Source organism: Barbus barbus (genome assembly GCF_936440315.1).
Source record: "Barbus barbus genome assembly, chromosome: 31".
Classification (NCBI taxonomy): domain Eukaryota; kingdom Metazoa; phylum Chordata; class Actinopteri; order Cypriniformes; family Cyprinidae; genus Barbus; species Barbus barbus.
The window spans coordinates 20,901,019-20,928,202 of record NC_136759.1 but is presented as its reverse complement, the minus strand read 5'-3'; the positions used below and the strand labels follow the sequence as shown (position 1 = coordinate 20,928,202).

The 27,184-nt window shown below is 38.4% G+C and overlaps 2 protein-coding genes across 2 annotated transcripts; one reads left to right on the top strand and one right to left on the bottom strand.

Annotated features, from left to right (window-relative positions):
- Positions 1–11,843: 11,843 nt before the first annotated feature.
- Positions 11,844–22,988, top strand: LOC306851422 (neutral amino acid transporter B(0)-like). The gene is made up of 8 exons (XM_079387630.1): positions 11,844–12,515; positions 18,632–18,674; positions 18,771–18,848; positions 19,351–19,517; positions 19,610–19,843; positions 20,032–20,226; positions 20,319–20,453; positions 20,910–22,988. The coding sequence occupies exons 1-8, from the start codon at positions 11,968–11,970 to the stop codon at positions 21,142–21,144; spliced, it is 1,635 nt and encodes a 544-aa protein (XP_079243756.1). The 5' UTR covers positions 11,844–11,967; the 3' UTR covers positions 21,145–22,988.
- LOC306851423 (ribitol 5-phosphate transferase FKRP-like) lies at positions 22,984–26,664 on the bottom strand. The gene is made up of 2 exons (XM_079387631.1): positions 26,516–26,664; positions 22,984–26,105 (listed from the first exon to the last, which is right to left on the bottom strand). The coding sequence occupies exon 2, from the start codon at positions 25,777–25,779 to the stop codon at positions 24,169–24,171; it is 1,611 nt and encodes a 536-aa protein (XP_079243757.1). The 5' UTR covers positions 25,780–26,105; positions 26,516–26,664; the 3' UTR covers positions 22,984–24,168.
- Positions 26,665–27,184: the final 520 nt, after the last annotated feature.

Genomic DNA, 27,184 nt, shown 5'->3' with positions numbered 1-27,184 from the left:
GCATTGGTTGGCACATGTTTTGGCCATTTGAACATGTTGAATTGGTGTTTGTCAGATCTTGCAATGTCAGACAAGTGATGTACTTTACTCAGTCGTCTGTCTGCATTGGTCTGAGTCTGTTGGTGTGATGTGAATTGTCCTTTGTTAAACTTAAAACACATCCTATGCATTTGTTAAAGTGGGCTTAGCAATTTATTTGCTATGTAAAATGAATAGTTGACCCAAGAATGCAAAATGACATTTAGGCTACTCAACATAATATAATTGGTTGCTGTGTCTAAAAATCAATTTTGAATATGTTGATTTGTTATTGAGAATTGATTGCAGCAGATATGTTTTAGTTAACTTGATGAACATATGATGTTTTATTTTTCTTGTTTAATTTGGAACAAAACTTGTCTGTTTTTATTGTATGGAAGAGAGCCGCATGAATATTATTCGAAGCTTCTTTTGTGTTTCACGTTAGAATTCAAGACAAGTCATATGGCTTGGAACAATGTAAATAATTCAGAATTTGGACGACCTATTCATTTAAATAAATCTCACTGTTGTGTTTGTCAATAAATTCACATATTATACTGCATAATCAGGCAAGGAACCCATTTCTTGCTTTATTATGACCATCTCATCTAATGCCCTAAAGGAAGTCACATAATTGTAATTTAGTCAAAGTAATGCAATATCTTTCTCCAAGTCATCAGATTCTGGATTTGGATTCTTCACATTCATTTATGGAGTCCAGCTGGAGCGTTTTCAGGAATGGCTTGCCTTATATACTCCACCATGGAGGACTTACCATTTGATTTCTTATTAGAAATAAAAGAGCAAAAATTCAAATATGAACTCATATTACTGAAAGAGGAATGCTGGGGCATGAAAAGGTGGGTGTATTTTTTTTCAGCCAATCATCATACGGCTCCTTTTGTCACCCATTCACACAGAATAACAACTGTATGTTCTTGCATGACTTCCTCTGGGAAGATTGTGTTCCCTGCACAAGCTTTTCACAAAACTGTACTCAAAAGAACTGTCTGGCATTTGCAGACTTCCATCTTGTCTGGCATCTCTCTGGGGTCACGAGAGACACTTAGAACCACAATCTTCCTCCATATGAGAGAAAGAGATAATTGTGCATTATATTAAATGTACAATGACCCCCAAAAAGAATGCAGATGTTTCAAATATACTTAATAATGATGGATATCACTGCATTAGATACTGGAACATGACCACGTGGTGACATTCGTTCTGTAAAAATCTGTTTGCAGATGACGCTTGGTTTGAAATTTTAAAATTAAATTCATATAAATGACTTAAGTGGCCAAATACTTTTGTAACCACTTTTTACTATATCAACAACATTTCTTCATGCTTGTTTAGCACAGATGCAAGGAATTTTAAATAATCCCTCATAATTTGACCTGTGCGACCTCTAATGGTGCACAGAAATGGGTATATTTCATCAAAGTCTTATACGAGTGTGTGGATGATATTTACTAAATAAGAAAAAGATGAACAGTATATATGTTGTGGATTGTATAATTTCATGTGCCTGATATTGATTAACCCTGTTTAGATGGAGGTCATGCTTTTGCAAGCATACACTCTCTCTACACCGGTGGTTCTCAAGTGGCTTTGGTATATACTCAGATTTTTTAAATGTTCTTATTACGAAACATTTGACCAAGTAAATTTGTACCAACATACACTTTAGAAAAAGACATGGGAAGCATTTTCTCCTTCCTTTTAAAGAAACACTTCACTATTTTTGAAAATAGGCTCATTTTCCAACTCCTCCATTGTTTAACAGTTGAGTTTTACCATTTTCGAATCCATTCAGCCAAACTCCAGTCTGGCGGTAGCACTTTTAGCGTAGCTTAGCATAGATCATTGAATCTGATTAGACTGTTAGCATCTCACTCGAAAATGACTAGAGTTTTGATATTTTTCCTATTTAAAACTTAAGACTCTTCTGTAGTTACTTCGTAAGACTGATTTTCTAGGCCGATATGGCTAGGAACTATACTCTCATTTCGGCGTAATAATCAAGGAACTTTGCTGCCGTACCACGGGTGCAGCAGGCACAATGATATTACGCAGCGCCTGAAAGTAGTGCCCAGCGACTATTTTCAGGCGCTGCGTAATATTATTGCGATGTAACTACAGAAGAGTCAAGTTTTAAATAGGAAAATATTGAAACTCTTTGGCCATTTTTGAGTGAGATGCTAACGGTCTAATCAGATTCAATAATCTATGCTAAGCTACGCTAAAAGTGCTACCGCCAACAGTAGCCCCTCATTGCAGAACAAAGATCCAGGGGGTGGGGTTGGATTCACATCTAGGGGGTGGAGATTGGTAGGTTTAAGGGTGGAGATGGGTAGGTTTAGGGGTGGAGATGGGTGAGTTTAGGGATCGGGGGGTGGAGATGGGTAGGTTTAGGTGTATGTAAGGTGGGAGGAGTTGGATCTGGATCCAACCTCGCCCTCTGGATCTTGTTAAGTTGCATGTTATTATTATATACATTTAACATTGTTTTTTTCCTTCTCATCCCCTTCAGAGCAGACCTGTGAGACTTTTCTGGATTGTGTCTCTCCCCAGAACCACTGCTCTCCACCACAAGTGCCGGCGCGCTTTGGGTTTGGCGGGAGATCTCTGAAAACATTGTGAGAAATGTGTGTCCTTCATCAGGTAATTTATCCTGACAGCCAGCAGTAAATCTGAGAAAGCTGGAAGAAGAAGGAGATAAGTAGGGGTGTAAAACATACGGTTACAGCCAAAGGATATTTTTATCTGTGTGGGATAACGATGGGCCTTAATCTAATCAACATATCTTATCAGAGGTTTTTGAGTTCTTATGCAGCAAATCAAAATGCTTTAATATTAGGCCATACATTTTTTATTTATTTTTTTATTATATATTCATATTTTCTTTATTTATCTAATTGAACTTAATTTTCTTTATTATATTTTCTTTATTTATTTTATTTAAAATACATTATTACTTATAAGCCTGCCAAGCAGTCAAAAGTTACAATGTTTCTCAAACATGTGAATTTATAATCGACTTTATACTTTGGTCCCTAATAAAAAACTAGCAGGGAAATGAACAACAAAAATGATGTAATTCTATCTGTTTATTAATAATAAAAGAGTCATCATGTTAAGATTTGGCAGTTGCTTCTCTGCATATGTCAGCTTTTGTTAAAGTTAAGAAGCATGAACCAGATGAAAACAGATTTGTTATAACCTCTGGCACATGCAGGCCACCTAACTGTGACTTTAGCAGATGGTCTATAAAGGGCTGGAGACATGCGATAGGCATTACAGCACTGCAGGAAAAGACAGAAAAGGAAAACAACACAAAACAAACCTTACATGGGTTCTTTTTTTCTCCCTCCCTATTTTCCCTCTTGAAATGGCTTGAAATGACTTTTAATACAGTGCACAAGTCATATGGACCACTTTTAGTATGCTTTGTAGGCTATTTTTGTAACTCGATAGTCCTTGGTCACCATTAACTCTCATTGTATGCAAAAGAACAGCATGAACATTCTGCTAAACATCTCGTTTTGTGCTCCACTGAAGAAAGAACTGCTGAACTGTTCCTTTAACTCTGCATTATGCAATAGTACCATTTTATTAAACATGCAGTTTTAATTTTAGACATATTCAGCTGGTGTAATATAGAAGTAAAGAACATACTCAGGCCGACTGGGAAGGGAGGGAGTCCGGTTACAGCGTGTAAATTTGTCGGCCATTAGGTAGGCGTGCTGTGCAAGCGTGGCTCAGGCGAGATTAAATCGGATTTAGGGGACTGCAGCACCTCTCATGTGGGTAATTTGCCAAGAGAAGCTGCCCTTCAGACATGTGTCAGAAATCAAACCGTGTTACATTTGACTACGTTAATAGTTCACACCAAAATGAAAAATTATCTTTGAAACCTGTTTGTCCTTTTCTCTTTTTTCATTGAAGTTTTGAATAATGTATGCAAAAGCACCATAAAAGTATCATAAAAGTGGTCCACCTGGTGCAATATACTGTATCAAAGTCACTTTCAAGGAAGTCTCTTCACCTGCAGCCATATTTCCAGGTAGTTATTTCAGACATGCAAGATCAAGTCCTATCAACTTGAATGTAGGCCATTGAAAAAAACTGCTTTCCAAACTCACATTTAAATAATACGTTCAAATTGGCAACAAAATCTGCCATGAACCATCCCAGAAATGTTGTTTTGTTATGCTTAAATAGCATTAAAATCTGATTATTTCAGGCTGGACCAGCACGTGAATTTATCGCTTCCTCATTACTACTAGTTAAAACACAAAATAAACATGATTCTACATCAGAAGGTATGTTGTTTCGACCACTGAAAGATGTCAATACACACCATTTTTTAAGTTTAAATCCATCGATGTTAATCTACTTTGTCGTCTTCTTTATTGGCTGCGTTCCATTCCAATTTTAGACACTCAATCGCATACTTCCCTAAGGACTTCTCCACGGTGGAATCCCCGCTGCCATTTTGAAGTGCATTCTACTTTGTGAAGTGGACAAGGAAAGTTTCTATGGACAGACCACGATTATGGCGTCATCACAGATCGTGTTTAATTTATCCCCAACCCAAACAACTCTATAATATTTTTCTTTTTTACATGTATAACAGCACAAGCAAAGCTATATATAGAATGCTACACCAAACAAATTCGTAAGGGGAAAAATATGAGCAATAAACAAACAACATAGCGGATTCTAAGTGATCAAGAGTTTAGGATGTTTCGATTCAACCCATTTCAAGGATTCTGCCAGTAGTGGGCACTCTTGCAATGTAATCACTGATGTACATCCGAGTAAATGAGACGAAGGGAAGTTAGCGAGTGAAGTGCATAAAAAATGGATTGGAACCCCGTCAATGAAACTCCTGGCGAAGGGCGAATTGGCTCTTTTATATAGACGGCGGGACATATTCCGTCATATTGCACATTTCACTTTATCCCATTCACACTTGAGTGCCCCATATTGGTATTTATAAAGATTGAAATAATAATTTTTAATCTTGTTTTAGGGTTTATGGTATTATGTATTCATGATGATGATGATGATGTTGTAGAATTGGATATACACTGAATGGTCAAAAATGGTCAAATCTAAATGCACTGGTTGTGTTCTGGTCAAAAAGACTGGGGGGGGGGATTTTATTGTGGAAATGTTTCATTACATTTCCACAATAAAATAATAATAATAATATATTCAAGTAAATACTTGACCGTTTATATAATCACAGAATGTGACCTATAATATCAGCCAGATGTAATCTGCTAAATGCAACTAAGGCATGAAGATATGATAAACATTATCATCACGATTTTCTGTAAAGCAGCTCTGAGACAATGTGCATTGTGAAAAGTGCTAGACAGGGAAAATCGACTTGACCTGAATAACAGTCCCATTCCATAACGCAGAGCAGAAGCACGCCTTACTTACATATCATGATTCAGCAGTTTTATTCATATGTGTGCCATTAAATCTGATCACATGTCTGTTTCTGCAGTCTGGACTTTCTCCAAGGAAGAAAAGCATAGCTGAATGGATCTGTAGCATGACCTGACAAGAACATTTCCAACACCCAAACTGACTTTTAAAGGAACCTTTATTCTGTAATAAGCTGCATTCCATCATTTCAATGCAGACGATTAAATATAATAGCTCAGATATCCATTGATTGAGCTCAGTAAGGGTGACTCAGCATTTTACATTGTCTGCCCACAGGGGACTGTTTTCATTTACATTTAAAATTATTTGAGATGCCTCTATCCAAAAGTTAGAGTATGTTCAAGTACTGCAAAGTTGTTCTGAACCCATACCAAATTTCAGTTCAGAACAACTTTCTATTTATACTCACGTGCCGTTTGGGAATGCCGAACACATATAGATCTGACAACCACATTCACCACATGCTGTCCGGGGAACATGCCGCTACACATAGTCTTATATAAACCGCATGTAACCCTCTTCCTGGACTGTTGTTTTCTTGCTATCTTGTACTTTTTTGAACAATACAGTCTCTGTGTGAACGTAATACAGAGGCTGAAGAGAACCAAAAGAAGGGTGCCAGGTTTGTGAGATAGACATACAGTATCTGGTTTCTCTGCTGATGCCATTCTTTAATTCACGATCTCTGTGCCTGGGCTTGCTTTCCCATGGCATGAAAACCTACGACATTGTATCGAGCTTTCTCCCTTTCCCTGTTGTTAAAGGTTATGTGACTCTCAGGTCATTTTACCCTGTTCGCTTTGTTTTGCCAGCACTGCACTTACTGTAACAGCACTGAGGCAGGAAAAGAACGGCCAACTGACAAGCATAAATGCATAATACTTTGTGTTTTCACCATGCACATTTTAATAGATGAACATGTAGTAACAGAATACTGGTTATAGTTATGGGATAGCTGATTTTATCAGTCATTTTGAAGTGTCAAACTTCACTGCAGTCAAACAATAGACAAAATTGAATTTTTGAAAAGTAAATATTGTCTTATTATTAATATTTACAATTAATTTAATTATAATAAAAAAACAATTTAGAGCATGAAACGTCACTACACTATTATTTGGCTATTATTTTGTCTAGTTTAAAAATAAATCTAAGCAGCAAAAATGTTCCAAATGATAGCATATTTTTAACACATAGAAAAAATAATTATTAAAAGTGAAAATTAATAAAATACTATTTAATATTTGTGACCCTGGACCACAAAACCAGTCTTAAGTCTGGGTCAAAATTATCCATTTTTCTTTTATGCCAAAAATCATTAGGATATTAAGTAAAGATCATGTTCCAAGATATTTTGTAAATTTCCTACTGTAAATATATCAAAACCTAATTTTTGATATGTAATATGCATTGCTAAGAACTTCATTTGAACAACTTTAAAGGCGATTTTCTCAATATTTAGCTTTTTTTTGCACGCTCAGATTATAGATGTTCAAATAGTTGTATCTCGGCCAAATATTGTCCGATCCTAACAAAGCATACATCAATGGAAAGCGTATTTATTCAGCTTTCAGATCGCGTATACATCTCAATTTCGAAAAATGTACCCTTATGACTGGTTTTGTGGTCCAGGTTCATACTTATTTAATATTATTGTCTCTAATTTTTTAAATGTGCTAATTTCTTCCTCATTAAAAACTTTTACTCATAAAAAAGACTGCAAGTGTTACATTAAACGTTTTTATTAAAAAAAATGCAACAAAATATAAAAAAAAAAAAAAACATTCCCTGTTTGCTGGAAGTGAAACATTGAGGAATTTAGCTCTGATCTACTGTAGCATGTAATAAGCCCCAGGTGGAACAGGTTTTCTGTAGGAGGTCATAATATGGAGCCAGGCAGGGCAGTGGTATTTATTCAAGGGCATTGAGGTCGTGGCATGTGTGACACACACAGGAGAGAGCAAATGCTCTGTTTTGAGAAGAGAGCCCCCCTGCTTCGAACAATCCGCACATCATCCTCTCTCACCGTATGGATCTCTGGCACTCAAATCTCTCTTTTAGACCAGCACACAATGTCTGTGGAATGTCGTGCTTCTATGAAATACGGTTCACACGGTCCAGTACAGAAAAGATGAACCTTATATAAGCACACCCTTAGCTTTCCAAAAAGGGACCCCTGATGAGTGCGCTAACACTGTTTATAGAGTGTGGTCTGCTCTTTTTAACATGAAAGCTCTTCCCATAAAGCACCACACTGAAAAAAAACGGTTTAAAGAAAATGAGGGGTTTTGTTTATTAAAGATAATCTGACTCTGGCTCCATGCAGAGACCTCAATCTTCAGCATATTTGATTACAGAAGTGAGGACCAGATTTCTGCTAACAATGAGATATTGTCATTTTTGATGCTCTGCAAATGTATTTCTTGGCAAACTAGCAAGCCTGGTTGGGTGTAGAGGGGATGTCGTGGCCTAATGTTAGAGAGTCGGACTCGTAATCCAAAGGTTGCGGGTTCGAGTCTCGGGCCGGCAGGGATTGTAGGTGGGGGGAGTGAATGTCCAGCGCTCTCTCCAGCCTCAATACCACGACTGAGGTGCCCTTGAGCAAGGCACCGAACCCCCAACTGCTCCCCAGGTGCCGCAGCATAAATGGCTGCCCACTGCTCCGGGTGTGTGTTCATGGTGTGTGTGTGTTCACTGCTGTGTGTGTGCATGTTGGATGGGTTAAATGCAGAGCACAAATTCCGAGTATGGGTCACCATACTTGGCAGTATGTCACTTCACTTCACAGGTTGGGTCAGGTATTTTTTTTCAGGTCAGGGATGAGCCAAAGGCTGAATTTGGATAAGCATACTACTCTGCCATATAAAGATAAGGCAGAAATAGTACAAGCAGTATGCCAGTTTTCAGCCAGTATCCATGTAGGTCAAGGTAGTCAAATTGGTGGCCATCATGGTCAGCTATTTGAAGGCAATAGACATACAAGAACAGCTCCTATGTGCTTGAATAGGGGTATCACCAGCACATGGAAATTCTAACCGTTTATTCTATCATTTTAGCAAATTGATGGCACCAGCAGAAATCAGACCAGCAGAAATATTTCACAATGACCCTAAAATGAAAATTCTGTCATCATTTATACTCACCCTTGTCATCATTTATACTCATCGTTTTTATGTGTGTGGGTAACAAACAGTTGCAACAGAATATTCCACAGCATGGAAAAAAATGCTATACAAGTTAATAAGGTCCATCAACTGTTTGTTTACCCGCATTTTTGGGTGAACTATCCCTTTAAAGGGTCATCGGATGACCATTTTAAGTTGATATGATTCTTTAGGGTCTTGATGAAAAGTCTATAACATACTTTGGTTCAGATTTCTCAATGGTAGAGTAAAAACACCTTCTTTACCCTGTCAAAATCAGCTCTGTTTTCAGCACGCTGTTCTAGTCCATGTTGCTTTAAATGCTAATTAGCTCTGCTGACCCCGCCCCTCTGTTCTGTGGGGTGACGAGCAAACCATAGATATGTGTAGATTCCCTATTCGACTGCTACAGATACGATGACGCATCAGCCATCTCACATTCACCATAATAATCAATGAATATTCAAAGATAAACAAGCATATAACTTGCTGTTGTAGACATAGACATATGGTTGTAGATGCACACAGTCAATGCGCTCAAAAATTCACAGACCGTTCCAAAAATGATGGCTTACGTATCGCGGCCCATAGAAACAGTCGATAATGAGGCATCTAGGTATATGTATCTATGGAGCATACTGAACTTCAGCCACAAAACTGGCTAACTAGCACATTATTAGGAAAGGTGATTTGCAAAGATTCATAAAAACCCTTATACTCACTTCTTCTGTAGATGAAGCTGGATCACGAATGATTCTGGCGAACATAGACCATTCATGTAGATTGGGGATCGGCGCATTCACTTCAAAGCGAAAGTAACGTTAATCCTCTGCGTCTTCAGCTGCTCAGATGTCGGAAGTAAATGATGACTGCTATATTCATTATTACATCCAACAACTAAACACTTTAATCGCTTGATCTGAGACATCTTGTCTTCCCCTGCACCGGAGTCGGTTGGACTGTTTACAGCTCACTCAGGGTGGGCCTAAGGTAAGACGGTCTTGTCAATCAACTATTGGGGGAGGGGGCTGTACAGAACTCCGTCATTCTGACAGGAATCTCAGAACAGCCTGATTTGAGAAAGGGGATTTTAAAAGAGGGATTTAAAAAAAAAAAACACTGAGTGGATTTGTATTATTATAGGATGGATGTATACACACACTTTCCAACACACATTTATGTTCAAACAACTTGTGAAGTGAATTTTGCATCCGATGACACCTTTAAGTCACACTTTAAAAATATATTAAATAAATATAAAATATCAAATTAATGACATCTGCAACAAATTATAGACTTTTTCTTTTAGGGATTTTTGCAAATAAATTTCCAGACTTTTTATCAGGACTTCAACTGTGTTTGTGTGTTTAATTACTTTAACCAAAGTACTTTCACTGAATGTTTGAAGTTAGATCTCCTTAAGTTCACCCAACAGAGCAATGCAGGTGTAATTTTTCAGACAATCCTCTAATGTTTCCACAAACCACAAAGTGTCACAATACTTTTTGTCTTATATTCTGCCAATGTATCTATTGTTCTATTATTTGAAACCTAACAAAAAGCGTATTGTTATATATTTTGACTGAAAGGTCTGTGTGTGCTTTATTTCTTAAAGATACATTCCAACTGGTTTGATATGTAGATTTGATACTTATAGTTAATGGAATTGTCACAGTTTTATAGTATCCAAAGTATCCAAATAATTTTAAAGGCCACTGTATTTAGGCTATCTATACTTTTGTATGCTGTACTAACAATACCTGCTATATATAGAGAGAGAGAGAGAGAGAGAGTGAGAGAGAGAGAGAGAGAGAGGTTTTTTTTTCTTGCTGGGTCACCATACAAGAGGATATGTATCTATGGCAAGCCGTTTTAACATTTCAAACTTTTTTTTTGACTTTCCATAAATATAATTTGGATAGTCACAATTGTAATTCGGAGAGTCATAGATATAATTTGACTAGTCACAATGACAATTAGAGATATCTGCAATTATAATTGCACTAGTAAGAAATTCGATTAGCGATATCTCTAAATACTTTGACTAGTCAAAACTCCATTTAAGATATCAGTAATTACATTAGAGATATCTTCAATAGCGCGTCATACATCCGCAAATGTAATTAGAGATATCTCTAATTCAGTTTCGACTAGTCACAATTACAGTTTTAGATATCTGAATTGCAATTGCTCCTAGTCGAATTGCTGTTGTGTGATGTGAGAATAAATTTACTCAGCTGCTCCCCGCCTGCTGCTAACAACATAATAAAAGTCTGCTTTTGTTGTAACAGAGAGAAAAGCTACTGGATGAAGTGCTTCATGGATTATTAAATAAATCTGGATGCAGCCTTATGTGGTAAAAGATCTCCAGCGTGCGTGCATGTATGTATAGCGCTGTGATTTTAATTGAATCATGTTGCAAAACGGACCAAATGCAGTGTAATGTTCAATAAAGGCAGAAAATCGCAAACTCGTCTGAATTTATTTATTATATATTTAGACACAATGAAAAACAATGGAATTATATATATATATATAAAAAAAAAAAACACACACACACATGAAAAATAGTACAAATAAATGCATGACGGGCAAGAACAATGCCTCATAATCAGATGCAGTCAAAAAAGGTGAAGGCTGATTTTAAATTTGCAATTACGCCTAGTCACAAAGCTTAATGCAGATATCTCCAAAAAAGTTCTTCCTAGTCAAAAATCTGATTGAGAGATCCATAATTAAATTGCAGATATCTTCAAATGGGTTTTGACTAGTCAAAATTCCAATTCAAGATATCTACAACTGTAATTTGACTAGACATAAATGAATTGTAGATATCTACAAATGTATTTTGGATATCTTTAAAAATTTTGAATGAAAGATATCTCTAATTGTATTTTGACTAGTCAAATCATATTTAAAGATATCTTGAACTGGAATTATGACTAGTCAAAACTCATTTGAAGATATCTGCAAATATTTTTCAATGGAAGTCAATGGAAGATTATGACTAGTCAAAATGACATTACGACTATAGACATAATTGCAATATAGATATCTGGAATTACAATTGTGACTATGCAAAATTATATTTATGGATAGTCATAAAAAACTTTTAAATGTTAAACCGGCTTGTCATACATCCCTGTTTGCATAATTTACGCCCAGCCCAAATGACGCAATAGCCTAGCTAGTGGAAACTCTTTCGTGGAGGCGCGTTTTTACGCGAAGTTACTTCCACGCTGCCAGCACACGAGGAGAGAGCAGAGATAATCAGCTCCCGCCCAAGACTCCTAATAAGACTTTTACACTAACTCTCCCACCTCCAGAAAGCACAATGGCAGAAGAAAAGATCACAATAGAAGATGTCAAGACGTCCAACGGTGGAGCTCACCTGGATGACCCGACCATCGCCAACGGCTTGGTTGAGCACAAGAGGAGCGAGCCGGAGACCAGAGGGCAGAAGCTGAAACGCTTAGCCATGGCCAATCTGCTGGTCATCCTGACGGTGTCCGCGGTCATCGTCGGCGTCTTCATCGGGCTCGGCGTGCGAAGCGCCGGGTTGAGCCGCACGCAGATCCTATACTTCGGATTCCCCGGCGAGCTCCTCATCCGCCTGCTCAAGATGATCATCATTCCTCTGGTGGTCTGCAGTCTGGTGTCAGGGGCCGCCAGCCTTGATCCCAAAGCCCTGGGCAAGCTGGGCGGCTGGGCGATGCTCTTCTTCCTGGTGACCACGCTAATCGCGTCTGCCATCGGCGTTATTATGGCGTTCATCATACAGCCTGGCTCCAGCGACGGGCAAAAAATATCCAACTTCAACCAGGATGACGCGGAGATTCCTGAAGCCAAAGAAGTCATCGATTCGTTTTTAGACTTGATAAGGTGAGTTCCCAAAGTTCACCAGTGAACACGTGTTCGCGCATTCCGTGCTTTGGGATTCGAAATTCGAGCTCTAGGGTTCCAAACGCTTTCATAAGCGTACGTTTTATTTGATAAAACCGGTGCACAAAACCGCTTCGTTCACTAATCGGACAAAAATGAATAGCAGACATAATCGAACTCAAACTATTTTAATTAAGCTATTTTTTTTAAAAAGCACGCAGATGCTACTATTACAAACATAAAGTAAATCGGTCTCCGCTATGTAGGCTAGTCATTGTTTCTCAGGACGCTTTTATATTCATATTTTAGTTAGCGCTACTTATTGTAAATTGATTCAGCGACATGTTTTGACTATAGCGTGACGCTGATCTACATGTGCTGTACACTGACTCGAGTTGCGTCAGCTCTGTTTGACGCTCTAAGAGGATGCAGCAGGGTTATGGTTTTATAGATGTGGCATGTTAGCCTTTTTCAGGGTGTGCGCTTTCCTTTACTCGAGAAAGTAAATGCCGAATAAAATGAGTTTTTAGCGGCTTATACCGGACTGTGACGCTTGATGGGATAAAATAAGTAGAAATTCTAAAGAAAATGATCATTTATTCTTTCAGCTGTGGCAGACATTCCTGGCATTCTGTAGGGAAACCTAAATCATACCGTTTATGGGTTTGGTCTGTTGTCCTGTAAACAGGTCAAATTTCATCATGTGTTTAACCGAGTGACGTGAAGGGAACATTCAGTTCTCAAAACAACAAAAGACGTTTTGTAAACAATTTGTAAACTACTTCTTACTACCACTGAAGATTAGCATGTTAATATGAATATATACTAAATGCAAATATTTGCACTGACACTATTTAGGGTGACCTGACCCAAGGGAAAAAAGGGGTTTCCCGTTTTTGGTGGCCTGTCCTTGAAAATGTCACTTGGCCACAAAGTGAGATAAAACGAAATGTGATATATACTGCCTTTGCTTATTTAAGACACAAAATCCACATTCAGTTTCTTCTTCAGTTTATATATATATACTGCCGTTTAAGTGTGGGATCAGTAAGATTTTTAATCATCAAGGCTGTATTTATTCGATCCAAAATACAGAAAAAAACAGTAATATTGTGAAATCTTATCGCAATTTCTAATATTGGCTTCCTGTTTTTATATAATTTAAAATATATTTTATTTCTGTGATGCAGCGCTGAATTTCCAGCATCATTACTCCTTCAGAAATCATTCTAATATACTGATTTATTATGAGTGTTGAAACGGTTGTGCAGCTTCATATTGCTTTTTTTTTTTGGGAACCTTTGATACTTTTTTTCAATACTTTGATTAATACAAAGTTAACGAACAGCATTTGTTAAAAATATAAATCTTTTCTAACAATATAAGGCTTTACTATGACATTTATTCATTCCTCTTGAATAAAAGTATTAATTTCTTAAAAAGAAATAAAATAAAATTACTGACCCTAAACTTTTGAATATATTCTTTGTAAAAATAAATGCTGTTCTTATTAACTTTTTATTAATCAAAGAATCCTAAAAACAAAAACAAAATCACAGATCCCCCTAAAAAATATGAAGCAGCACAACGGTTTCCAGCATTGATTATAAATCAGCATATCGGAATGATTTCTAAAGGATCATGTGGCACTGAAGACTGGAGTAATGATGCTGAAAATTCAGCTTTGATCACAGGAATAAATTATATTTTAAAGTATATTAAAATGGAAAACTGTTATTTTAAAATTGCAATAATATTTCACAAAATAAAAGTTTTTTTTTCTGTATTTTTGATCAAATAGATACAGGCTTGATGAGCAGAAGCATTAGCGATCTTAAAAAAAACATTAAAAATCTTGCTGATACCAAGTGTGTGTGCGGCTGTGTGTATATGTGTATGTGTATATGTATATATATATATATATGTATGTATGTGTATCTATCTATCTATCTATCTGGTTACTTAAACAGGAATGCAGCCTCTTTACTTTGTTAGCTATTGATTTCTGTTTTCAGTTTCAAGACAGTCAAATTAATAATGGCTGATAATTGTTGAGGGTTTCAGTTGCTAACAGTCATGCATTCATTCCCACATGACAAAAGGAGCCAAAGCCTGTTTTATAATGGCATTGAGATAGCTTTGGGGTTAATACAGTTTAATACTTCTAATTCCAACAGAAGTTAGATTTTTCCCTAAATAAATCTGTGTGCATGTATGCCTTTTTCTGACTAACAGACAGCCTCTTCCTGGTAGCACAGCTATTTTAGTGTCCATGTACTTCCTTGGTATTTGATGTCGTACTTTCTGACTAGTTGCTCAGAATATAAAACGCACCAGAATTCTTAAGTTAGTTATTGTTAAAATGAGTTTGTTTACATAAATTTGGTGGTTATGTTCCATAATTACAGTCCTAATATAAAGCCAATCTGAAACATTTGTAATGTTCCTTCCTTGGCTGCATCTCCAGGAAGTCAGTGAGGTGGCATATGCATGCCACATGAGGGTAACACACACATGCAAACTAGGGGTGGCACGGTTCGCGGAAAAAAACCGAACCGCACGGTTCTCCACACACGGTTCGGCACGCGCTAGGACCGCGGTTCAACTGAATTCTGACAACGCATGTGGTTTGTTATAAATAACACGTAAAACAAATAGGGTTCGGCTAATGTATGTTTCTGTTAATGGATGCGCATTCTGGCTTCCCAGTACATTATAACAACAGCGACGAGAAAAAAAAGAAAAAAAATAAGTGGACAAATCATTCACTCTTGTTCAATGCGAGTGCGTATGCTGGAATATGAGCATTTATTCCGTCATCACCCGGGTGCTGATAGCGCGCGCACAGGTGAGACCTGAACAGCACACGTTGATATCGGTGTTTAGACTAAAGTCATGTAAGCTTTGCCAGCTCAAATATTTAAGAGCCAGAGGACGCGAGCTCGCGCGCGCAGTGAGAAGATTTGTGCGTGCGCTCATCAGAAGCGCACAAACCTGCGCCTCAGAACGCGCGCAAATATGAAGCTCTCTCTGAAGTATTGTGTTTTAATGGATAAATTCACACAAAATTCTGTCAAAATGCCCGTCTTGGTAAGTATCCTATAGCAGACATAGCCGGCTGGGCGTACAGTATCAGTGCTTTCTCTTAAAGTGACAGTTAATATTAAATAAACAGCAACAACAAAGAAATCACTCACTGCTCTTGATTGAATCGCTTTTGTAACTTTAATAAAGAGTAATCTTTAATTTATACAGTCAAATATGCAATGCTGTTTTACCTTTGATTACTTTAATCATACTTCAATTTCTGTACCTAAAAAACCCCCCCTGAAAATCACTGATTATTTTATTTGTATCTTTACTCTATTGTATTTTTATTTGTGCTGTTGCTTGTAGTTAAAGGTCTGCTTTTATTTGTGTACACTCACAATGAAAACAAAACAGATTTTATATATATAACATGTAATAATATTTAGCATTTTCACATCAAAATAAAAGAAACTGAGCAAAGTAGATGTCTTTTTTTTCCCTGTTGTACCGAAATTGTATCGAACCGTGACCCCCGAACCGAGGTACGTACCGAACCGTGACATCTGTGTACCGTGCCACCCCTAATGCAAACGCATGCAAACATGCACAATAGAAGCAGGGTTAATTAGGCAGCTGATGTGGCTCGTGTCATCCATCCAAAGGGCTTCTCTCTTGGGGTCTCACCGTGACTAAATCCTGCCACACGATCACGAGGTCCACTGCACTGTGGAGTCTTGCTAATGTCACACTCTGGCAAGCACGCAGTTGGATGGTCTTTCTATTGAAAGTCTATAGAAAGTCAGTGGGTTCTGGCATGTATAGTAGGTTTGCTTGGCTGAATGTATGTTTCGTTAACTCTCACATTAAATTCTTCTGTTTCTACAAGTTTAGACTTATCTGTAGTTGCATTACCTTATCAGGTTCAATGCTATGGAAGGACCCCTGACAACAACAACAATTTGTGGAACAAGCTGTCCTTGCCCTGTGTTGTGCAAAAGATATAGTTTATCTTGAAAGTTAAGTGAGTCTTGTTTTTGCAAACGCTTATGACCTCCTTTCTGTGTAGAACACAAAAGGAGACGTTTTGAAGAATGTTCATGCTGCTGTGAATGGGCTGTTCAAAAACACTAATAACGGTCAACACCACTCATGCGCTACATTTTACATCTTTCAAGCTATACACATTGGTTTATGGGTGGAACAGAATGAAATTTAAGGCGTTTCGTTGAAAATCTTGCTTTACTGCTTGCGGTCACCATTCACTTTTATTTGTTTGGAAAAGAGCAGCTTGGACATTTTGCTAAATGTCTTTTTTTGTGCTTTACTGATGAAAGGCAGTCAGAGGAGTTCAGAATGACATGTGGGTCAGTAAATTATTTCTGTGTAAATTGTTCCTTTAACGCATTAGCATGTGCTTTGTGTACAATGCATGTGAAACCCACAATTTCCCCATCATTGCCTTCTTTTTTTTGTGTAAACTTTGTGAAAGTTTATTTTAGATAGGGCAAAGTCAGAGTGTAGGTACATTTACCTGTTAATAGTTACTTTTAATGTGTCAACAAACACTGAGTTTAGGATGAATCTTTGACGAGAGGGTGTGTGGAGTGCCACGTTTCAAGTAGGTCCTGTTTGTTGTGTCTCATTATTTACACACCTACGTAGGACACAGGAACGTCTATCACACCTTAAAGCCATACTTGGAGTCATGCAATTGTCTTTGTGTGGTATTAATAGTTGTAAATGTCGGATAAAGTGCTCGGCCCATCCAGCTCACTACATTTGAATGTGACGCTTTGAAAACCGGTTACAATATTTGAGTGCGTCAGTAATGACACATTTCAATGGCATTTTACTAGTGTTGCTATGCTGGCTTCGCATGTATCTTCAGTTCTAACTTTCCTCAATGTTCAGACGAAGGAATTTTGAGAAGGGAACGATCACTGGCATTGGTGTTTGGCAGTGACCTGCTGTCTGGGATGCAGCACAGTCATTTTAAGGCTGTTCTTCTCTCGATTTTGTCCAGTCGCATCTTGCTCCAGTTGCACTATTTTATGATTATACTAGTCTCTTTACACCTTCCAGGGTTCTTTAGATGTTAGCGGGAATGGTTGTGATGTATTGGAAATCTCCTTATGGGCGACAGATTCAGAATCTGGCCTATAATGGCAGTTTTTGTTGGGGGGGTGGGGTTACTCAAGCACTGCTGCTTTTGTGATTTTACTTGGAAAAAGGTGGTACACAGAATGTATACCAGGGATTATAATTCCATCAGATTAAAGACATCCTTGTTTTTTTTTTTATTGGTTTTTTTTTTTGTATGCATACCATATTAAGGTCAGGGATGCTGGGATATTCCTGAATAAATGTCTGTTTGTCATTAATCTTCATCTCCAGGCAGGTCCTAGTGCCCATCTCCATTGGAGGCAATGGGGTTATAGGGATAGGAGGTATTGTGTGGAACTGGGATTAGTGGAGGGATATAATCGGACTAAATTCTCCAAGTTATTTCCACATGAGGCACCTTGTGAGGCCAGGCTGCTCAGGACTGTGAGGATTTTAAGTGCCCGTGGGCTAGAATCGGATCTTTGTTTTCTCACTACCTTGTTCTGGGCTGTGTTTCCCAAAAGCATCGTAAGCTTAAGTACATCATAGACCCATTGAAACCAATGGAGCTACGATCATTTTAAGATACTTTTGGGAAACGTAGCCCTGGGCAGTGTTTGCCAAAGTATACTTCAGTTGTAAATGGGGATGTAACGATATAAAAATGTCATGATACGATAACCTCACATTGATATAAACACACTAGAAAGGTTCATCCTTGTCCACTATCTGTTATTTCTCTCCAGAAGTTATAATAAAAATGTCTTTGTACTCGTTTAAACTGAGGTTTTAAATATCTTTAACCCACTAACAAGTCCAAGTCTGTTTCTTTTTTGACTGTGAAACACGTGGATTGACTACTTAGTAATAACTTCTGAAGTTAACTATTTGGGCTTTGTTCAGTGTAATGGACTAATTCATTGAAGTCTGATTTGAGAGTATAGCAGACATGCATCTAACTCCTCCCTTTCGTCTTCTTTCAGAAACATCTTCCCGTCGAACCTGGTATCAGCTGCCTTTCAGTCGGTGGGTTTAACAAGCGTTTGTTTAAACTTTTGGTTTTATGTTTTATATGTGATGTGTGATTATTAGTTGATTCTGAACATTTCTTCTCCTTCACAGTATGCCACTCATTACAAGAAACAAAATATTACCAACTTGTCCAACTTGACCAACTTGACCACCTACACTGTGGAAAAGGTACCAAGTCCCAGTAGTGTTACCATTCGGTACTGAAATTTGAAATGATCAATGATCATCGCTTCATGCTCTTCACCGAGCGCTTCATTGATATTGAAGCCAATCACAGATGTATCTGTTGAGCGCGTGAACACAATGAGCAATCAGCGCTGTTTAAGAATTTGCTCAAATCTTAGCAGGAAATGGACGTTTTTAAAATTTCAGTACTGAATGGTATTGCGATCGGTACTTTTGACAACACTAAGTCCCAGATATAATACCTTCAGAGAATTTTCTTAAAAGTCCAGATTGTTTTTTATAAAACATTTTTTTGAGAAATATATCTAATGTAAATATCATATTTAATTTTATTACTTTTTATAAATGCATGTGTAATGTAGGAATTTATTACAATATTATAATAATAATTTAATAAATGTATGAAAAAATAATATAGTAGTGGTTTAATATTTCTTTTCTTTCTTTTTTTGTGAATTCAGTCATTTTATATCTTTGTGTTTAGACTCCTTTTGGCAAAGAAGTGGATGGAATGAACATCCTGGGTCTTATCGTTTTTGCTATGGCGTTTGGTGTGGCCTTGAGGAAACTTGGAGAGGAAGGAGAGATCCTTATCAAGTTCTTCAACTCTTTCAATGAGGCCACCATGGTGTTGGTCTCCTGGATCATGTGGTAAGGGAGCAACATGTGCTTTTCCCAGTGTTTGAATTGTATCCTATGCAATCGTCTCTTCACTTCCCTTCCACGTGTTTTCTTTTCCAAAGGTACGCACCGCTGGGTATTATGTTCCTGGTTGCTGCTAAGATTGTCGAAATGGAGGATGTTGGCTTGCTGTTCGCCAGCCTGGGAAAGTACATCGCCTGCTGTGTCATTGGCCATGCCATCCACGGTCTCCTTGTCCTCCCGCTCATTTACTTTGTGATTACAAGGAAGAACCCATACACTTTCTTGCTGGGATTGGTCACCGCTTTGGCCACTGCCTTTGGAACGTCTTCTAGGTAAATGATTGCAGCTATTTACTCTCTTAAAAAAAGGTCCTTTATTGTGGTAAGAGGTTCTTTAGATTATTAAAATGTTCTTTACAATAAGATAAAATGGAACTGTTCATTGATAGGCTTTTTTAAATCAAAATAATTTTGTGAATTCGTAATTAAGAAGGAAGTAATCATCAGATTTTTCTCATCAGCTCTGCCACGTTGCCCCTTATGATGAAATGTGTGGAGGAGAACAACGGTGTGTCCAAGCACATCAGCCGCTTCATTCTGCCCATCGGAGCAACCGTGAACATGGACGGAGCCGCCTGCTTCCAATGCGTAGCTGCGGTGTTCATCGCTCAGCTGAACGGAATCCCGCTGGACTTCGTCCAGGTCATCACTATCCTGTGAGTTCACTGGATGACAGTCATCCACCTCCATACTCGGCTTTAATTGGAAGACATTGGCTTTGACCGACTGACTTTTTATCTGTTTGTAGCGTGACTGCGACGGCGTCTAGCGTGGGTGCTGCTGGGATCCCTGCTGGAGGGGTGCTGACGCTGGCCATCATTTTGGAGTCAATAGGCCTGCCCACCAACGATCTGTCCCTCATCTTGGCTGTGGACTGGCTTGTGTGAGTATCCGGTTTAGATGTTTTTGTGGGTCAAAGAGAAAGATGGTAAAGTATGAATAGCAGGGAGGGAAAAATGGAAAAAGACTCATGAATTCTGACAGTTTTGACTTTTTTTAAAACTAGGCAGCTTATTTTGAATAAATACAGTTTCAATTAAGTAATATTGTATTTTATTATTAAAGAAAAATACTTGAAATTAAAATATAAAGTCAATATATAATTAAAAACATAATCTTCATTGAATGTCAATGCAAAAAATATAGCATTTTACAAATATTTACATATTCTCTCTGTATATATAAATTCATCTATTGTCATACAATTTGATAACTTTAAGCAACTTTTTAAAATAACATGATCAAATGCATGTTGTCTTTTTTTATTGCTTCTTGGATTAATTTCATGTCCTTATATTTGTACAGTGAAGGTAATTTTTATTTTTCTGTCTTCATTTAGCGATCGCACTTGCACAGTCATCAATGTTGAAGGCGACGCCTACGGAGCAGGTCTTCTGCAGTATTTCGTGGACCGCACTTCCAGTAAAGAGGGGGCGGAGCTAAGTAAGGTGCGAGTGGAGGAAGAAGACCCCGCCTCCAGGCCAGAAAGTTCTCCGCTCATCGGAAAACAGGGAAACCTTGAATTGGAAGAGGTCGCTGGACCGAAACCCTGTGAAAAGGAATCCTTCATGTAGACTTGCACAGTATTTCAACAAACTTTCCTTCCCGACCTGTCTGCTCTCACTAATCTCTGCATCTACGCAGTGACCATGGGAGAGATACAGGTTTAGATTAAATCAGGACAAAGACTAAATCCTTTTGACCCTCCTCTATGCCCAGCTCTTTATGAAAGGAGTCTGCCAAAACGTATGCACATTTAGATGGGAAAAATGCTTGAACAATTATTTATTAGATGCTTGTCTGATATTTTGGATTTTTTTTCTCTTTTTTTGTTTGCTTTACTCCTTTTAGAAAACACAAACTCAGTCCGGCCTTTTAAAATAATCTATTTATTACTATTGTTACACTTGCCCTAATAGTTCTGATTATATACTATCGGGTTAAACCTCCGAACACCTTTTTCATGCAAACATCTCCTAATAAGCCAAAGCATCTGCACCAAAATACATTTTTGTAGGTGGCTTTATGGTCCGTTATGCTGAAATACCTCATTCATGCTGATTCCCTTTAAACCACCTCAGATGTAGGTCCATCTAACAGGTGCTAATACCTTCACTAAACTTACTACTAGAGGAGCCAAAAAATGGTGTAGGAAGCCTGACTGACAGTCAAGGGACAACATTTTACCTTTGTGTCTTTCTCTTAATGCAGTCACCATTACATTTTTTTTTTAATGTTTAGAAGTGTCTTATAAGTGTATAACCTAAACACACCAGCTGAAGGAAGATATTGTGTGACAGGGTGAGAGACAATTGCCATTGTACTGTATGTTGACCAAATGTTTGTCACATTGATGAGAAAAAAATCGACTTAATAGCCCATTTCTTTAGAAATAATGACTTGCAGTTGATCAGTGAGAGGTTAAATTTGACCAAAGAAGCGTATTTCATTTTTTATATTAATTTAGCAACATATATTCTTTAAATATGGAGTTTGGTGTTTATAATCTGCATAATTAACAGTCGCTCATTTCTGTTCTGTTCTGTGCTCAAGATGTAGTTCAAATCATAGGTGTATTATTTCAAATCTCACAGATGTTCTGCGTGACTTACATCACTCCTTTAAAAGCCAGTACTGTAAAGGCTTCTCATTCCAGGCGGCTGTAGCGTAGCTGCCCTGCTGATGTGGATGTGTCTGTGTGAGTTTAATGGGTGGTTGTGTCATAAATGGCTGCTTGAATTCATCAGTGGAGCCAAAGAGTATGGTTAAGAGAACTAGTGAATGTACTCCACACGGACTGCAGATTAAAGTCTTTTTTAAATAAATCAGCAGTGACGTTCTTTTTATGAGTTCAAGCTGCTAAAATGAGGTACACATTGGGTCCCAGAAGATTTTGTGTAATTAGAATAACTGAACCACTTGTTTGGTTGTCATATTTATCTATATCATGTTTATTATACAGGTCTCTGGTGTACTGACTGGTTAACTGTGGCCTTGTGTGCTTGGATATTTTGTATTTTGCTTGCCGGTTTCCAAGTTTCACATCTCATATCACGCAATATTTTTATATGAAATTTCATGACTCAAATGAATCATTTATTTGGTAAGAGGCTGTTTAATAAGCAAGATAATGTATAGTCGAGAGTTATTGCAAAATACACCCCTTTTGGGGCGATCCAAGACTACTTGGCTTCACTCGATATCAGCTGACTTCTCATCTCTGCTTGATTTCAGTCTGTTGAATCCCAAAGACTTTAAATGTGTTACTGTAAACAAAATCAACATTTTTAGGGCAGCTTTGAAGTTTTGCCTAGTAATGATACTGTACAGCATGAAGGCTTCATGGCTTATTGCGCCACCTTGTGGTCTATTTAACATTTTAATGTAATACTTGCAATAAACACTCTTGGAGTACTTCTTTGTGGTGGTTTATTTCCAGACATCTGAAATACACTGAAATGTTAAGACATGGTTTGGTTTGTTATGCTGTTTGTTAAATATTTGGCGGTCATGATGCATTTACATAATGGACATTACATAGTATATTTGTGAACCACCAAGACAAAACACAAATTAGTAAAACAATGAGTTACGTTAAAACAAAACTGACGTCTGACAGTCAAAAAAAAAATGCAAACATCAAAAGTACAGTTATCATGCAACATGGTGAAAGTATTAATAAAGTGAATGTGCATAAAACAGTAGTTTTTTTATGTAAGCTTTTCCATTTACAATCATTTACACAGGAAAACCATTTCAGATTTAAAAAACAAAAAACAAAACCTTGTTAAAAGGTCATTACAGCCTCTTTCAACGTCAGCGTACACCGGTGTCACCATGTCAATAAATGTCAAATGTCCTACACTCTACAAAGTTCATGGTGGTATAATAATGGCCATTAAGTTGAAATGCAGTGAAGGTTTTAATGAGCTGCCTGGGTTGTTTATTAAATGCTTCACTTGTGGACCTACAAACATGAATCAGTTTTCCATATGCCAGCACTTACTGTAAATAATGCACTAAAACTAGTGTTTCTCTGGCAATCAGTTTGAAAATCTAACGTTTGTTTAGTGTTTAATTGGGTTACTTTATTTTAAGGTCTCCTTTTTATAGTGTTATTATACATTTAAGTACCGAGTAATATTAATTAACTACATGTACTTACTATATTTGGATTAGGGTTACTTGCATGTAATTATGCATAATTTATTGTTATTATAATATGTAACGTGTAACAAGGACACCTTAATAAAAAGTTAACTTTAATTGCTACAGAAATCAATATATTAATATTCATGTATAACAAAAAAGATTTGACCTTTGTTTGTGAATTCCTGGGATGCTGCAGTGTGAAATATTACATCCTTAGATTTTAGAACTTTTATTACCATTGTCACATATAGTATATTTAGACTACTTTTGGGACTCATGACTCCCCAAACCACAACACACATACAATAAATAAAACCAGCAGGAAATGCAAACATTCAAGTGATCAGACACGGTTCAAAACTTTCAGTCTGATAGTAATACTCTACAAAGTTTAAAATGTCAGAAATGCAGTGTTGCGCAATTGTGGCACATCAAGTTACTGCTTGCTACGACCCTAAGGTGCGACTCCTGTCCAGTCTTTTCTTGGCAGGGTTTGGATACTGGGGGTTCTCGATAACCCCTTCCCCAAACTTGAGTTCCAAGAAGGCACGGTGGTTGTTGGGACCATAAGCGGTGATGCCGGCGAACTGCATTGGCACCAGGGGTTGCAGGAAATGCTCTGGGAACTCCACGTCTTGTTTGTGCTCAGTCCAAGTGTCCCTGGTCATAACTCCATTGCGGGGGTAGAAGGGCCACAAGTCCACATGCAAATGGTTGGCTTCACTATACTGCACACGATAGAAGTCACCCTCGACTGCTCGCTCCCATACGTAGCCGTTAGCGTCCACCAGTGAGCCAGAGTCCAGGTTCTTTAGGTAGTCGCAATTCGGAATGTCCTCCAAGTAGATGCCTAAATCCACATCGTAGTCCCATGGGATTATATCCTGGTGTCGGGCTGCTCCCAACAAGGAACCCCCTTCCAGCCAGTAACGCACACCAGAGCTTTCCAAGATATTGATAACATACTTGGTGGTCTCTTTTAGGGCACGCAAACAGCAAGGTGGAGTCCAGCGCTCTAGGTAGAGGTATTCCGGTGTATCGTCATGCACTGTGCCGAAACATCGCGCGGTCTCTTTACTACAGCCAAACCACTGATCCCGACCATCAGGCAACACCACGCGTTTCAGCCCGAAGCTACGCATGAGGTGATTGGTGGCGTCTTTCAGGCGACTGTCCGCCTTCCACTGGTTGTGCGCTGAGCTAAACAGTGGGCGATGACTTGCAGAGAACGAAGGTCCTTCCAGGAGCTTGACCTTCCAGCCACGCAGAGAAGTTTGGACAAACAAGGAAGACATGAGGGGACGCCCTAAAGGAACCGAGAGATTGAAGAGGTCCTCGGTGCGGATAAGAACCACGGCGTCTCCCTGCAGGGCTGTGCAGACGCTGCCGCTGCTCCCTGAGGCCGCAGGGGTGTAGGTCGCGGTCCACTCCCGCAGATTCACCCGAAGGTGCAGACACTGCACCGCTGAGCGGGTCAGCACAGGGGCGGCAACGAGTCGGACCGGCCCGCCACCTTCCCCTTCCAGCTCCCGAATGAGACGCTCGATCTGTCGGCCGTGGTCTAGCTCGACTCCATCTGGAACTAACAAAGCAAACTCCGTCTGCACACTGAACTCGGGACGGTGAGTTTGCGGAGGCTGGTCCGGGCTCGGCGACAACACCAGGAGCCGGGCTCCCTCTGGAAGCGCCAGAGGAGGGTACGGTGGACTTTCGGCTACAGCGAGGAAGGGCAACTCTGGTCTCTGGCGCATAAAGGAGCGTGCAACATCACCAACGTAGTTTTCAAAGTCTTCAAATTCACGAACGAGGATCGTGACGCGTGGTCCACGCATGTTGCCCTCAAGGCCTCCCATTCTGGCACCTCCAACAATACTTCCACCTACCAGATTACCCATAGCTCCCAGTCCTGCCACAGGCAGAGAGGCTTTCTTTAGGCCTTTATTTTGTTCCCGACGCTTCTCCATCATCTGCTGTTGGGCCCGTGACACATAATATAGAATGAGCAAATTCAAAATTATTGCTCCTGTTAAAAGAGCCTGGCAAAAACTGATACGCATAATGACTTTTGTGGTTAATCACTTTTATGATGCATACAGTAAGTGAAATCTCAAATAGAAAGAGGACAGAAAATCTTGACTCTCATAACCCATCCAAATTCCTGAAATCTTGAACATTATCATTCTGGTCTGGCCAAAAATAAAGCAAAGTGGAAAGCGTTTGGGAGCTGAATATTTGATGAAGCATCTTCTTTGACCAGATCAGTTTCCGCTGATGTCTTCCTGATGTGTCAGCTGATCCCATCCAGGAAAAAAGATAGAGGGACAGATTCCATATTCAACCCTTTAGTTGTGCCTTTAGTTCACCACAGTCCATATAAAAAACGCTAAACATGGAGACAAAACAAAGAACATTTTAATAAACAAATTCACTTTGAGCTCTTCAAAGAACAAGGTAATTGTCTGGGAAATTCAGTTCAAGTTTGTATTGCAAAAAGCCTTTTAGTCATCACTACTAAGTCTAGTCAACAAAGATGACCTAGAAATATATTGAGATGTTCCAAGCTCCTGTCCCAATTAGTGATGAGCTCTAGATTTGAGTATATGAGAAACTATCATTTGATCACTTGAAACAGTTCCTCCAAATACAGAACACGCATGCAAAATTAGACCCAAACAAGCCTACAACCATCGATTCATGTAGATCTATGCAGCCTCTGATCTTGACAGCATGCACAAACAATGACACGCATCTTCATTATACGAAAAGGTAGAAATCACGATTGTGAGAACTAACATTTTAAGGTTGATTCAACATTTTCCTCATCAGCACATTGTTTGCACGGTATTCTTGTTATTCTTCCCCATGCTTAATTCGGAAATGAGCAAAGGAAGCCCGTGAAAAGACCACAATGTAGCAGGAAGCTCACACAACTGGGTCGCCTCGATCAATCCCATAGAAATAGAACGAGCTGTAGAATGACACGTGAAGTGATACCAGTTCTCAAATGGGCGGGGCTTTGCGGTAACAGGATAGGTTAAAACTGTATTTTTAACTTCAGTGTACTCAAGATTATTAGTTATTTATTGTGTGGAAATATTGTATGTAACATTGATTCAAATATAATAATAATCAAATAGTTTAAAATGCTTTTCTCTGCAATTTTGTTTCTGCAAAGTTATTCTAAATAACTTTACAACATAAAAAAAAGAAAGCATGGACGTTACTTTTCTCATCGCTAGTCAAGATGGACCAATCACAGCCATTCGTGATGCTTGGACTCGTATTTAAAAAGTATATATATTTTATAGAGATTGTTGAGGCGGATTTACATTCAACAAATCTTTGTATACAAACAATTTAAAAGATTACAAGTTTTAGCAGTCGAAGGTCTCCTTTAAAACAAAAAACGTCTTGAGATTTGAATTGACCTCAATGGAGGATCAGGTTTATGGAGCCGCTAAA

Excerpts from the sequence above, each read along its gene's own strand:
- LOC306851422 (XM_079387630.1), top strand. The coding sequence starts at position 11,968 with ATGGCAGAAGAAAAGATCACAATAGAAGATGTCAAGACGTCCAACGGT. Across the intron at positions 18,675-18,770 it reads TATCAGCTGCCTTTCAGTCG|TATGCCACTCATTACAAGAA; the intron begins GTGGGTTTAACA and ends TCTCCTTCACAG. Across the intron at positions 20,227-20,318 it reads GTCCAGGTCATCACTATCCT|CGTGACTGCGACGGCGTCTA; the intron begins GTGAGTTCACTG and ends ATCTGTTTGTAG.
- LOC306851423 (XM_079387631.1), bottom strand. The coding sequence starts at position 25,779 with ATGCGTATCAGTTTTTGCCAGGCTCTTTTAACAGGAGCAATAATTTTG.